Here is a 14,765-nt window from a genome sequence, read left to right on the forward strand (position 1 = left end):
CCAATCCACACTTCATCCTGGCCCCAAAAATGTTCTTGTAACTAATTCAAATTTTCAAAATGAACCACTTGTTTCAGGTATTTTACTTCCTTTTAAAATTTGTATCTTTTTCATTTATACCTAATTTTTAAATAGATAAAACAATCACAGTTACATATTTTTTTAAGTTGCAAAATGCCATATAGTGAAATGTCTCTGTTCTACTCCTATGCCCAGTTACATAGTTTCCCTTTTCCAAAGGCTTTAAGAAACTTTTTATGCATACAAAAGCACCACAACACGTATTTATGTAAATCTAGTTTTCACCTGCCCACATTTGTTTGAGGTGTAACGGACATATGACATTATATTAGTTTTAGGTATACCGCATGATTCAGTATTTGTATATACTGCAAGGATTGTTAACATTCATCACCATACACAGTTAACACATTTTTTTTTGTTGTGATGAGGAATTTTAAGATTGATCTCTCAGGAACTTTCAAATATGTAATACAGCATTATTAACTATGCTCTATCCTACATCCCATGACTTATTTTACAGTTCAAAGTTTCTATCTTTTGACTCCCTTTACCCATTTTGCCCATCTCCCAACTCCCTGCCTTTGGCAACCACCAGTCTGTTCTTATTTCTATGAGCTTGTTTGCTTTTTCAAGATTCCACCATACACAAATGAGATCATATGGCCTTTATCTTTGTCTGACTTACTTCAGTTAGCATAATGCCCTCAAGGTCCATCCATATTGTTGCAAATGGCAAGACTTCATTCTTTCTAATGGCCAAGTAATAATACTCCATTGTGTATGTGTGTATAACCTTTATATTCATGCCTACATACACAGGGATGACTCTCTGAGTACTGTGGCTTGCCTTTGTAAATATCTATCCTGTGCAAAAAGCTGCTCCATACGTAGGAATTCCCCAACAATTCTGTAAGAACATAACACACATATACACACACACATACACAAACTGTTTCTCTAGCCACCTGTCCACTGATGACACTTAAGTTGTTTATCTTGGCCACTGTAGGTAATGTTTCAATGAAAAGGGATGTGCGTGTATCTTTCTGTGTTAGTGTTTTTGTTTTCTTCCGTTAACTACCTATTTCTACCCATTTTTACATGAATGATAGCATATTACGTATGGTTCAGCATGAAATATATCTTAGAGATCATTCTACACAAAAATATTCTTCATTCTTTTGTATGGCTGCAAGGTATTTCAATGTAAAAATGTACTACAATTAATATTAACTCCCTATTGGTAATCATTTTGTTTTCAACCCCCATCCTCTGCTATTATAAATGAAATTGTTCATGTAGCCTAGTACTGTTATTTTAGCTATTATATATATAGTGTGACTGGTCAAAAACAGCTGAAAAGATAAAAATCTACCTTAGTTTCCATGTTGAGGAGATGAAGTCCTTTTATATTCACACCTACATACACAGGGATGACTTTATGATTACTGGGGCTTGCCTTTGTAAATATCTGTCCTGTGAAAAAAGCCGCTCCATATGTAGGAATTTCCCAACAATTCTGTAAGAACATGCGCTGTAGGTGATGCATTTCTTTACTGACACCTTCACTTGTACTAAGATTCTAAAAACAAAGTAAAATAAGGAGATGTGAAAGGAGAATGTACCTGTAACAATCCAAACAGGTCAACTAAACAGTCTCTAAAATCAAGGCTAACCCAAAGAATAACATGTGTGACGTTATCCCAAGGGTACTTTTTCTTCTGAGATCTTCTATTTAAAAAGAAAAATCAAGGTCTAAAAATAACGCTTATTTATTACATTTTAAGTGCATAGATAAAGACAGTGTATTATTTCATATTTTTAAAAAATCTCTAGCACTTACCACAGTACCAGCATACAGATGGTCGTCAGTAAAAAAATTCTATATTGTTAAAAATAAAGTATCTTGCTACTTTTTCTTTCAGATATGTGAACTATAACTTTTTAATTTCAGGAATATAAATTTAATGTACCTATGTTTAATACATTAATAATACTAACAAAATTTCCACTAGGCTCTCTCTTTTTATTTATATTTAACAGCTTACCTTGTATTCATGAAGTATTCGGTTTGTCCAGTGAGGTGCCTTACTTTTCAATTTGGTAATAGGTACAATAGATTTGAGATTTTCTTCACTGTAAGCAAATATGCCAACATTTTAAAAATAAATTATCTTTAGTAGTTAAAGTAATATAATCATTTAGATATAAATGGTTTTAAATGATTTTTGACCTGAAAAATACTATACTTTAAAATATCAGAAAACTCAACATTTTAAGCAAGAAGTCATGACCCCAGCATTGCTGAGTCTAGAGCAATGTCTCTTCTGTCAGTAAGCACAAAATATTTTTGAATACTGAAAACTACAATAAACAAACTTTAGATGTGCTAAAACTTCAGTGTTTTCTCACAACATGAAACATGAACTAGTTTTGGGGTGGGATTCTGAAATACGTCTGCCTTATAACTTTTTTTTTTTTACTACGTATCTAAGTAAGGTTTTAATGAATTTATTTAAACATACAGTAAAGAAAGACAAGTATAAGGCATATCACACTATATTCAAATATAAGAAAAATAACCTTGGAGAGAATATAACTTGAAAGAATGCATTACTATAGGTTTTCTTCTCATTCCATGCCTTATATTATTTAATTCCAAACCACTGTCTAAATAGTTCTTAATAACAAATTTCTAAACTTCCTTGGTAAGCTGAATCTTGGGCATAGCACAAGACCATGAATTATATTAAATACTTACTTTAGGAAACCTTGCTTGTGTTTCTTACTCTCGTAATTTCCATAAACTATTTGCAACAGTAGACTTGCCAACGTTATCAGTTTAGCATCAGGAGCTGTATAAAAGCCCTTTAGTAAATTATATCTGGCTTCATCAAAGAGAATAAGAATAGCTAGTGGGTCTTCAATCTTAAAGGAGAAAATATAGTATGGTTATTAGGCCACAATTTCCTGTTATAAATGTACAACTTGTCACTAACATGAAAAAGCAAAAGCTATGTAACTGCATATAAATAAGCTGTTTTTGCTTTAGAGCAGAGGTTGATAAGTCTTTTCTATTAAAGACCAGACAGTATTATTTTAAGCTTTGTGAGTCATAAAGTCTCTAATAGGGTGACTCAACTCTTCTAGTTTAGCACAAAAGCAGCTGTAGACAATATATCTACAAATGTCAGAGTTCTACTAAAACTTTTTATACTGATTTGGAAATTTGAGTTTCATGAAATGTTCACATGACATGAAATATTAATTCTTCTGAATTTTTCAACCATTAGTAGCTTACAGGATATACAAAAATAGGCAACAGTTCAGATATGGTAATAGGCCAGTTTGCTAACCTCTGATTCAAGTCCAGTAAAATTATCATCAGTTTATGGATATGAGTGTAAGTAATTTCTAGTACAATTTTACTTAAATTCTTTATATTCCTCAAACATCCTTCTATATTTTATGCTTCACACAACATAGTAGTGAATCACAAAGAAGATAAAAGCAAGTATTGTCAATTCCCAGAAGGATACATGAAGTTTGAAAAGAACTTAACAGTTTTTATTTGATAAATAACATGAAAGGAGAGCATACTTTTTTTAAGTTTTAAAAACTAAAGTTTCCCTTTATCCAATAAGATTAAAAAAGACTGAAAAATGCTACCCTACAGAATACATTTATACCTGGAATAATATGATCACCAATTACAGAGATTCTAAATAAATACTTGAGTATCTCCATATATGATTCAAAATGACCCAAATTCCTTACAGTAAAAAGTTTTGTTGTCTTGCTAACTAAAATAGCACTCCACACAATATTTAAAAAATCGAAACAATTTCATGGAGGAAAAAAGATAAGGGGATTGCTCTTGATTAAAAGAAGCAAAGAGGTAACAAATACAAAGCATGAAGGTTGACTAGCTCCTTCAGTTGAGCGTTTTAAGAGACTGAGAAACTGGGGGGGAAATCTGAATATGGGTCTAATATTAGATATTATTGTGGAAATATTATTATTAGGTCGATAGTGATACTGTAGTATGTATAGTACATCCTTGTTCTTAGAATATGATGTTAAAATATTTAAGGATGAAGTGCCATGATGCCTGCAACTCAATTTTAAACGGTCTACAAAGAAAAGAGAGGAAAGGTGAAGCAAATATAGTAAAATGTTAACAATTAGTGAATTTAATGAATGGTATGTGGTATAGATTTTATTACTTTTTCAACTTTTCTATGGGTTTTTAATTTCTGAAGCTAAATGTTGGGAAAAAGTGAAAGAAAACATTTTTCTAGTAAAAATCGACTTAGTGAATTTGAAGAATTTGAGTAGAGAATAGTTATAATTCCTAATAGTGTATTCAGGGAGTATTAGTCAACAACTGTTCTTTTTAAATGAAAGTAGGCTCTTCTTATCCTAAAAGAATAATCCTAACCAAAAAAATGCAATTCTTCTACCTTTCAGATGGTAAAAACAGGCATTTCTCAATTACGCAAGGAGTGAAAGAACGTAACCACTTCACCAGATGATGCTATTCTGATTCACTGTAAGTACTCTTTAAATCTTACTTCTTTTTCACTTGACCCTACTTTACCTAAGTTGTAGTATAAAATGCAATTAATTTAATGTCCAAGTACTATCATTATTATGACTCTTTCTCTACCAGCCAACTGTGAAAATATTACTTAAGTGGAGAAGGAAGACAGGCTGAGTATACTTAGATCACTTGCAGATTTCATAGCTCTATCACATTTTGCTTAACAAAAGTTGCCACTTTACCTATGTTTTAAGTGTAGAAGTTAGTGGCATCCATTACATTCATGATGCTGTGAACCATCACCACTGTTTTCACATTTCAACATCCAAACAGAAATTCTGTAACCAGTAAGTCCTCATTCTCTTTGCATCACACCTATGGTAATCTCTAACATACTTTCTGTTTATGCATTTGCCTGACCTAGATATTTATTTAAGGTAAGTTAAATCAAACAGTTTTTCCTTTTGTGTCTGGCTTATTTCACCTAACATATTTTCAAGGTCCATCCATGTTATGACATGTTTCAGCACTTCATTCCTTTTTATGGATGAATAAGAATCCATTGTATGTATAGACTGCAGTTTTCTTTATCCATTGATCTGTTGATGAACACAGCTCGTGTCCACCTTTTTGGTTATGAATATTGCTGGTAAGAATGTTGGAATACAAATATTTGAGCTCTTGTTTTCTTTAGATATGCACCTAGGAGTGGAATTGCTGGATCAAATAATAATTCTATGTTTACTGTTTTTAAGAACTATTCAACTATTTTCCACAGAGGCCACACCATTCTATATTACTATCTATAGCATACAAAGGTTCTATTTTCTCTATTTCCTCAACCATCAATATCTTCCTTTATAAACTATTATTATTACAACCATCCTAGTAGGTGTGGATTCTTAGTGTGTGGTTTTTTTTCTTATTGTGTTTTGATTTGCATTTCCTTAATGCCTAATGATCTTGAATAACATCTCATGTGCTTGTTAGCCACTTGTATATCTTTACTGGAGAAATGTTAAGTCCTTTACCCAATTTAATTGTCTTTTTGTTGCTGAGTTGTAGGAGTTCCTTTTATATTCTGAGTAGTAAACATTCAACATTCAGAAAACTAAGATCATGGCATCCAGTCCCATCACTTTATGGCAAGTAGATGGGGAAACAATGGAAACAGTGAGAGGCTTTATTTTGGGGGGCTACAAAATCAATGCAGTTGGTGACTGCAGCCATGAAATTAAGACACTTGTTCCTTGGAAGACAAGTTATGACCAACCTAGACAGCGTATTAAAAAGCAGAGATATTACTTTACCAACAAAGGTCCATCTAGCCAAAGCTATGGTTTTTCCAGTAGTCATGTATGGATGTGAGAGTTGGACTGTAAAGCAAGCTGAGCACCAAGAATTGATGCTTTTGAACTGTGGTGTTGGAGAAGACTCTTGAGAGTCCCTTGGACTGCAAGGAGATCCAACCAGTCCATCCTAAAGGATATCAGTCCTGAATATTCATTGGAAAGACTGATGTTGAAGCTGAAACTCCAATACTTTGGCTACCTGATGTGAAGAGCTGACTCATTGGAAAAGACCCTGATTCTGGGAAAGATTGAAGGTGGGAGGAGAAGGGAATGGCAGAGGATGAGATGGCTGGACGGCATCACCGACACCATGGACATGAATATGAGTAAACTCCAGGAGCTGGTGATGGACAGGGAGGCCTGGAGTGCTGCAGTCCATGGGGTTGCCGAGTTGGACATGAATGAGCGACTGAACTGAACTAAACTGAAACACTTATCATATATATGATTTGCAAGGGTCGTCTTCTATTATCTAGCTTATCTTTTCTCTTTAATGATAATGTCCTTTGATTTACAAATGATTTTAATTTTGATTAAGTCCAATGTATCTATTTTTTCTTTTGTTACTCATGTTTTTGGTGTCATATCTAAAGCTCCATGGCCAAATCTAAGGTCATAAAGATTACACATATATTTTGTCCTAAGAATTTTATGGTTTTGGCTTTTATATTTAGGTTATTGAGACACTGAGTTAATTTTTGATGTGGTGTGAGATCAGAATCCAATTTGATACTTTTACATGTGAATTTCCAGTTGCCCTAGCATCATCTGTTGAAGAAACTACTCTTTCTTCATTGAATTCACTTGGCATCTTTGTCAAAAATTAGTTGTAATGGTATATGGAGTTATTTGAGGACTCTCAACTCTATTCCATTCCCAATTCTATCCTCATACCAGTACCAAATTGTCTGGATTACTATAGCTTTGTACTAAGAAATTGGGAAATGTGAATCCCTTCACTTTATTCTTGTAGTTTTCAATGTATAAGTCTTGCATCTCTTTTATTAAATTTATTCCTAGGTATTTTATCCTTATAAAAGTTATTCCAAAGGATTTCTTAATTTCCTTTTTTGAGTGTCTGTGGCTGGTTATAGAAACAATTGATTTTCACGTGTTGAGCGTGTACCCTACAACTCTGCTGAATCCATTTATTTTTTTATTTTTTATTTTTTTAAATCCATTTATTAGTTTACCAGCTTTTGTGTAGATTCTTTGGAATTCCCTATATAGGATCATTTCATTTTTTATCAACAGAGACAGTTTAACTTTTGCCTTTTCGATTTGGATGTCCCTTTTTTTTCCTTTCTTTACTTTTTGGTGCTGCTGGGGAGAGTGTGACCAACTACTTTCATTAGAACTTCTTGTTCTGTGTTAAACAGCAGTGGTGAAAGCAGGCATCCTTGTCTTGTTCCTGATCTTAGGAGGAAAAGTCTTCAGTCTTCCACCATCGAGTATGTTAACTGTGGGTTTTTTATAAATGCCATTTATAGGACTGAGGAAGCTCCTCCCCTCCTAGTTTTCTGAGAGTCCTATCAAGAAAAGCTATTGGATTTTGTCAAATGTCTTTTTTACCTTAAGTTGGATAATATAAGATAGACAATATGAATAGTCAGACATAAAATATTTACCAAGTTTGGACAAGGTCACTGAAATTTTCACATGTTGAAATGTGCTTAACCTTATGTATTTAGTATTTCCTTGAATAAAAGAATAAGGAAATGCATTGTATATTTTCTTCACCAAATTTATGAGATCTCAGAACTTTTCTTTTCCCCAGTTTTCAAAACTACTGCTGTATTTAGACTATCACCTAGTTCAACTTGTAATATATCCCTTAGGTTTTTTCCTTGTTTGATCATCCTTCAGATGGCATTATTTCACTTCTAACATTTATAGTAATTCAAATCCAGACATACTTATTTAGGACAGATTTTTTTCTTAATCATGTAAATTCCATTCTCATTTTTTACTATATGTATAGTTCTCTGTTGAATCTAAAAGAATAGCTACATACTGACTACTTTTTAATGTCCCCTTTGTAAATATAATCTTCTGTATCTAGAATTTTTTTTTTTAGTTCTCTCTATTCTCTTTAGGGTGGAATCTTGATTTCTTTTGTATTTTAAGACAATGGAGGTGGAAATGGAAAAACCAACCAGGGGCTTTGTAAGTAGACTGACTCAAACTCTTCCACTTACAATAGGGATGTGAGGATTGAACAGAAATGAACCCTCCTGTAAAGGAAGAGCACAATGTTTGCCTCTGGTGCATAAAATAGGAACTCAGCAGATTCTGAACATAAATGACTATAAAAAAGATTTCTGAGCAAACCTTTTTCTCAACTTCCAAAGGAAGTCTCACATCTCTTCTTAGGAAAAGCTGTGGTGTTTCCCTTTGGGGATCCAAATTAGTCAATTCAGCAAGTATTTCTGGCCAGTCACGAACATGTTGCAATGGTTTATGGTAAGGCTTGAGCTGAAGGCCTGAAAAACATCTTTCCCTTAATAAATGATAATGTAGAATGAACTAATTACATCAACACAGAGAAACTTTTCATTAAATTCTGTACCTAAGTATTGAACACATACAAATTAAAGGTCTAAATTTAAATCAGTATTGATTTTAATCAATATTATGCCCAATTTGAGGTTAACTGTTTTTTAAGAATATAAGAATTATGAGAATAATTCTGGAAATGAATTAAAATTTATCAAATGAATTTAAGATCTTTAATTCCATGATAGCCTATTTAATTATGATAAAATCAGTAAAAATTTAGTGTTTAAAAATATAAAGTTAAATCACTAGAAAACAAATCACAACCACCTCGATGAAATCCCTTATGTATTTGCAATACTTTGTCTGAGAGACCAAATCTGTAGTGACATTAGGCTGAGTTTAAATAAAAAGAGTTGAACATGACTGAGAGACTGAACTGAACTGCAATAAAAAGATCTGATAGAAAACCAATATAAAGAGTAAGAATATCTGTATTATTCTGAGAGGAGGTGAGCACTGAAAATAAAGGCAAGTTGGATGCATTTAAACGGCATTCAAATGAAATTTAAACTGCATTTAAACAGCATTCAGATCAAATTTCACGGCCAAAGAAAAAATGTTTTGGCTTTTACCACTTCAAACATTGTATGGCGCTTCCCTGGTGACTCAGTAGCAAAGGATCCGCTTGCCAATGCAGGAGGCATGGGTTTACGGCCGATCCGGGATCATCCCGGATGCTGGGGAAAAACTAGGCCCGTGCGCCACAACCCCGAGCCTTTGCTCCAGAGCCCACAGGGCGCCACTACTGAGCCCACAGGGCGCCACTACTGAGCCCACACGGCACCACTACTGAGTCCACAGGGCGCCACTACTGAGCCCACATGGCACCACTACTGAGTCCACACAGCACCACTACTGAGGTCCACGTGCCCTAGGGCCTGTGCTCCCGGACAACAGATGCCACTGTTCTTCTGCTGCACTGCAATCAGAGGCCCTCACGCCACAGCTAGAGAGTAGGCCCCACTTGTCACAACTAGAAAAACGTCCACGCAGCAGTGAACAACAGCACAGCCAAAAATAAATCAATACAATTAGTAAAAAACACCCCAACATTGTATGAATAAAGAGGGGCCAGGAGCAAGCAGAGGCTTATCTGTTTCAGCAGTTTGAACATAATTTATGTAAAAGAGATTATATCATTTGAAAATTTAAAAGTCAATAACAATTGATGCTACACTTGCAGTTTACCAACTCACTCTCAGAAAGGAATAATGAGGTTTATACATCAGAATAACAAGTTTCTTACTGAGGTTTTCTGAACAGATCCAAATAGTGAAATATTGCTGCGTTTCTTGAGAGAGACGCATTCCTTCCATTATCTGCTGCACTGTGGTATTATTTCCATGCTTCAGTTCAACAGAGCGGTATGATCCATCCATTCTGTATATACGAACTTTTTCATACTAGGACAAAGAATGATAATAAATTATGCAACCTGGGTAGAAATTATACATCCCAACCCCCAAAAATGCTTTAATTTTAACTTCATCTGCTTTATTATAGATTTCTAATATGGAAAGTATCAGAAAAACTACTTTAAGTGAGAATCTTCTGGCAATATTTTATTTTTTCTATTTTTGCCTTGCTGCACAGCTTGCAATCTTTGTGGCCCAATAAGGGATCAGACCTGTGCCCCCTGCACTGGAAGCTTAGAATCCTAACCACTTCTGGCAAATTTTTTAAAAATTGACTTCCATTATTTATATTTTTAAACATGAAATTTCTTCTGAATATTCCATGGTCAAATAAGTTTGAGAAATGAAGGCAAATGGTTTTTAAAAAAATATTCAACTTCAAAATCTTCTGAGAGGATACTTTAAAGCTATTAATGTACAATGTAAACACAGTGGGGGATATAGACTCGGTTAACTAAATCTGGTGCTAGTTAACTACCTCATGAGTTTAGTGGGCCACAAATTACAATGTAGAAATGTGTACCAGCAATAATTTACCCCAAGAGGAATCTGTGATAAAGGACTTTGCAGATAAAAGTTATGAACAATGGACCTTGAGCCAGTTTCTTTCTTCCAGTTCAGAAAATCACAGAGATGATATTATCAATTCATTTTTATTGTTACAGGAAGTAACTGATGCCTCTAAACAACTTCCAGGACAGTTCATTTTAGGGAAAAGTACCTAATTCCTTTTATTGTATACATCCAGATTTAAAGATATGAGAAATAAAAATGTGTTTTTAACTATACAATTAGAAAGTAAATTGCAATGAAGTTAATACAAGGGTGCCTGTACTGCTTATCTATTTCCTTGCTTTTGTCCTGTACTCAGGGAATAATGTTTTGACAAAAACGTGTATGAACGTGTGAAATTTCCCTTTAAGACAGAGATCATGTATTTATTATTTCTCACATCACTTTCAGCATTTCATGGTGGTAAATTTACAGAAATACTCAACAAGTACATATTATCTAGTTAATGGAAATGTCTGAAAAGGGTCAGACATATTGGTTATATCCTGTTGGTATAAAACTTTTATCCTTTATTAGTTGGTATAAATTCTTTTATCCGTTTTGCAAGTTTTCAAACAATTTTTACATTGAAAACAGTATACTGTCACTATAACTTTGAGGCATAACCAAGTTTTTTCTAATTGTTAATTCTTCTCTATTTTAATGCCACTGCTAATTATTTTGTACATAAGTAGATGGAAAGGCCAAGCTGAATAGGCAAAATAAAAGACTAGTAACTCTTTTATTTTAACCCATTCACTAATCTTAAGGAGGAAAATGAATCTGAACTAGATAAGTAATTAAATTACTGAACAATGTATAATATGATTATTTACAAATATAACATATTGCTTAGAAGGCCTAGGGGCTTCCCTGGTGGCTCAGACGGTAAAGACAGCAGCGCAGGAGAACTGGGTTCAGTCACTGGGTTGGGAAGATGCCCTGGAGAAGGGAGTGGCTACGTGCTCCAGTATTCTTGTCTGGAGAATTCCATGGACAGAGGAGAGCCTGACAGGCTACAGTCCATGGGGTTGCAAAGAGTTGGACATGACTAAATGATGAACACTTTCACTTCACTTAGAAGGCCTAAGTAGAGAGAGATGCTTCAATGAACTGGTTACAATTTGTAATCAGCATATAAAGTATAGAGATTACATTGGGAATTAAGTTAATTTTAAATGACTAAAAGATTTACTTATGCTAACTTATTTTGATATGCAAGAATAAATGCCCAAATGTTAGAGATGATAGCAAATTTAATATCTATGATATCTAAACATGAGGTTTTATGAAAGTAGTAAAGAAGCCATTGATACATTCATCCTTCCATTCTTACCACAGATCCTTAAAATTACTTATCAACTTAAATACAATGCTTGGCTCTAACTAATATTTATGAAGTTAATTCTTACTGGTTTGTTAATGGCTTCCTTCAACAATTTTGCAGCTTCTTCCCAATTATTTTGTTTGTTTTCTTCACAAATATTTAAAGGAGATCTTCCCTGTTGGTCTGTTATGTGCTAGGAATGTGAGAGAAGAATCAGAGGTTAAAGAAAAAAGGCATTACAAATATACAAGCAAGGGAAAGTATCAGTCAATCAAAATTTCATTAAAAAGACTACCGGCAAGTGCTAAGCAGGTATTAGGCATACTTACTGCATGCTATACTTTAAGTGAACATGAACAGCCAAAGATGGGAGATGCAAAGCACTAATCACTGTGGCTGCTGTTTTTCAAAAATTCTGTTTATAGCAACAACAAAGGTCTTGTTAGTGCTATTATTTTTCCCTTATAAATCTGGTAGTACAAATTCCAAAATATCTTTTTCCTTCTTTAAGATATTTTTTAGAAAACACTTTATATAAGGGCTTCCCTGATAGCTCAGTTGGTAAAGAATCTCCCTGCAATACAGGAGACACTTTGTATAAAATGAAAAGGAAGCTAAATTTTATGTACATTTGAGCGATACATGGTGGTGATGGTTGTAAAACAATGTAAATGTACTTAATGCCACTGATCTGTGCATCTAAAAATGGCAAAAATGGTATATTTTATGTGAGGTGTATTCTATTACAATTTAAATGCAACGTGTATACATATTATTTATTCTATATAGCAAGTTAAATTTGTTTTCATTTCTCAGCTGACCTCTCAAGTGTACAACTAAACATTTTAAGTGTCATTACTAGTTATTTACTGTTTGGATGTTAAAAAAAAAAAGCCTGGAAAATAACTTACTCTGTCAATTTCTGGATGGTTTAGGAGGATCTGTACTATTTCAGCATGTCCTCCTCCAGCAGCAAAATGAAGAGGAGAACTAAGTTGTCCATTTAAAAGGTTTGGATTGCACTTTCCTTTTTCTAACAATATGCGAGTGGCTTCAACTTTTCCATACCTACAAAAAAATAAAACACCTACAAAAGTCATATGAAGTGTTTGAAAAATCCAAATTTCAGACATCTCAAAGAAATCTAAGATTTTTCTATGGCAGAGAACAAGGAATGAAGACATTTATGTAAATATTTTCAGTGTTTATGGATTTAATTTAAATGTTTCTATTTCTGATCAACTGGGAGAAAATATAATCTCAAATACAAGATAGAGCAGAGGATACAGAATCACAATCATACAAAATATACAAAAATTATAAATTAGAGAGATAAAATTTTTAGTCAAAAATATTTTCAGGAGCAGAAAGTAACTCATAAATTTAATAATGCTTTTTAAAAATTTACAATAGGCCTAAGACCTAATTTACATGTAAATGTTGAAATGAGGCAATGTGAAAGATACAAAGATATGTTAAGATAAATGGTTTCTGCTTTGGCAAAGGCTTCTAATGTAATCAGAGGAAAACAAACATGTGAGATAAGTTACATCATGCTGTAAAATTTAAGTAACAGTTGAGGGTAACCATCAAAATATATATATTTGTCAAATCATATAATGATGCTTTAGAAAATGTTGGAAAAGGAAGATAAGATTTCAGTCTAAGAGAGTCATGAAAAGTATTCTGATAAAAGAACAATTTGAAAGCTGAAGAGAAGATGCTGAAGAGAAGTAAAATATTCTAGGTAGTGGGGGAAAAAAGTAAGCAAAGAGTACAAAGAATGTGCCAGACATAGTGAATTTACCATCTAGTTACAAATTTACCATCTAGTTACAAAGACTTACATAAGGCTTCAATCTAACGCAATGGTGGAAAGGCAATTCATTTTTTCGGAAATAAATGGGTAAAAAGGGGAAGGAAATTTGCTCTCAGATATCGTGCATTTGAGGGGCAAACAGCACATCTTTAGAACTAAACCAATTTACTGTCAACTTTCTTCCCTTTCACACATGCCCTGGCTTTTCTCTGCCCTGAACCTGCCACTTGTATCCTACCCTTCTCATTCACGTGACTGTTAGCTTACATTCTTAGCTATTCTTGAGATGTCTTTTTTCCTCCTCCTGATTTTATTTCAGTTAAGTTCTGTTATTTCTCTGAAACAGTTTACCAACTACCTCCTATATATTCCCACTATAATTTACCATTTTACTTTTACTTTTTTAATCTCATTAGCTACTTTCATCCTTGTATATATACATTTCTGTCAGCCTGGATGCTCCTTGAGAGTTATATCTTTGCATTCTCCATTCTGCCTCACGCATTAAGAAAATGGGTGATTAAACTGTTCAGCTGGCAACTGAAAACACAGACTTGATACTCAAGAGGAAGGCAAAGGCTTAAGGTACCAGATATACAAATTCATCCAACTGAGCCTGTTAAAGCTGGGAGAATAGATGAAACCTTTCTAAGAGAGAAAGATGAACATCTCAGAACAATGAAATGTGTCTTGAAAAACATACTTTCAGGATAGGAAAAGATACTGAGGGGGACAATTCAAGAAGTAATAACAAAAATAATTAAAATAAAAAAACACTGTATGATTAAAAAGTTTTCAAGGTACTTCTTTATATAATTACTTAATATAATCTTCACAACAACTTATGAGGCAGGCAGAGATATTTCTAATGCACAGATGAAAAAAATGAAGCTTGTACCAGTTAAGTAATTTGCCCAAGGTTTCATGGTTAACCAGTTAAAATCCAATTTTCTGACTCTTAGTGTAACAGTTTCCATACTATTAATATAAAACATGCTTGGGTCACAGGATGAAGACCAGTATTTTAATAATAATAATGATAACAATTTTTATCTTGCATTTGTATTGACCTTCTTTATAGCTCTATTACAGCTGCCCTTTCAACTGCCCTTTGTTCTGCAAACAAAGGGGTGGTCAGCAGCATTAAATGCAGCAGAGCAGTGAAAGAGATTAA

At 33.6% G+C, this 14,765-nt stretch overlaps 1 protein-coding gene across 5 annotated transcripts in view; it reads right to left on the minus strand.

Annotated features, from left to right (window-relative positions):
* The window catches only part of KRIT1 (KRIT1 ankyrin repeat containing), a 40,011-nt gene that overhangs the window by 5,087 nt on the left and 20,159 nt on the right, over positions 1 to 14,765 (minus strand). For all 5 annotated transcript variants that reach the window (XM_069587369.1, XM_069587368.1, XM_069587367.1 and 2 more), the window contains 7 exons: positions 12,684 to 12,840; positions 11,858 to 11,965; positions 9,725 to 9,881; positions 8,251 to 8,402; positions 2,786 to 2,952; positions 2,073 to 2,160; positions 1,400 to 1,606 (listed from right to left, as the gene is read on the minus strand). In XM_069587369.1, the coding sequence (XP_069443470.1) occupies positions 1,400 to 1,606; positions 2,073 to 2,160; positions 2,786 to 2,952; positions 8,251 to 8,402; positions 9,725 to 9,881; positions 11,858 to 11,965; positions 12,684 to 12,840 (1,036 nt within the window). The remainder of the gene's footprint in view (positions 1 to 1,399; positions 1,607 to 2,072; positions 2,161 to 2,785; positions 2,953 to 8,250; positions 8,403 to 9,724; positions 9,882 to 11,857; positions 11,966 to 12,683; positions 12,841 to 14,765) is intronic.

This window comes from Ovis canadensis, chromosome 4 (genome assembly GCF_042477335.2).
Source record: "Ovis canadensis isolate MfBH-ARS-UI-01 breed Bighorn chromosome 4, ARS-UI_OviCan_v2, whole genome shotgun sequence".
NCBI lineage: Eukaryota > Metazoa > Chordata > Mammalia > Artiodactyla > Bovidae > Ovis > Ovis canadensis.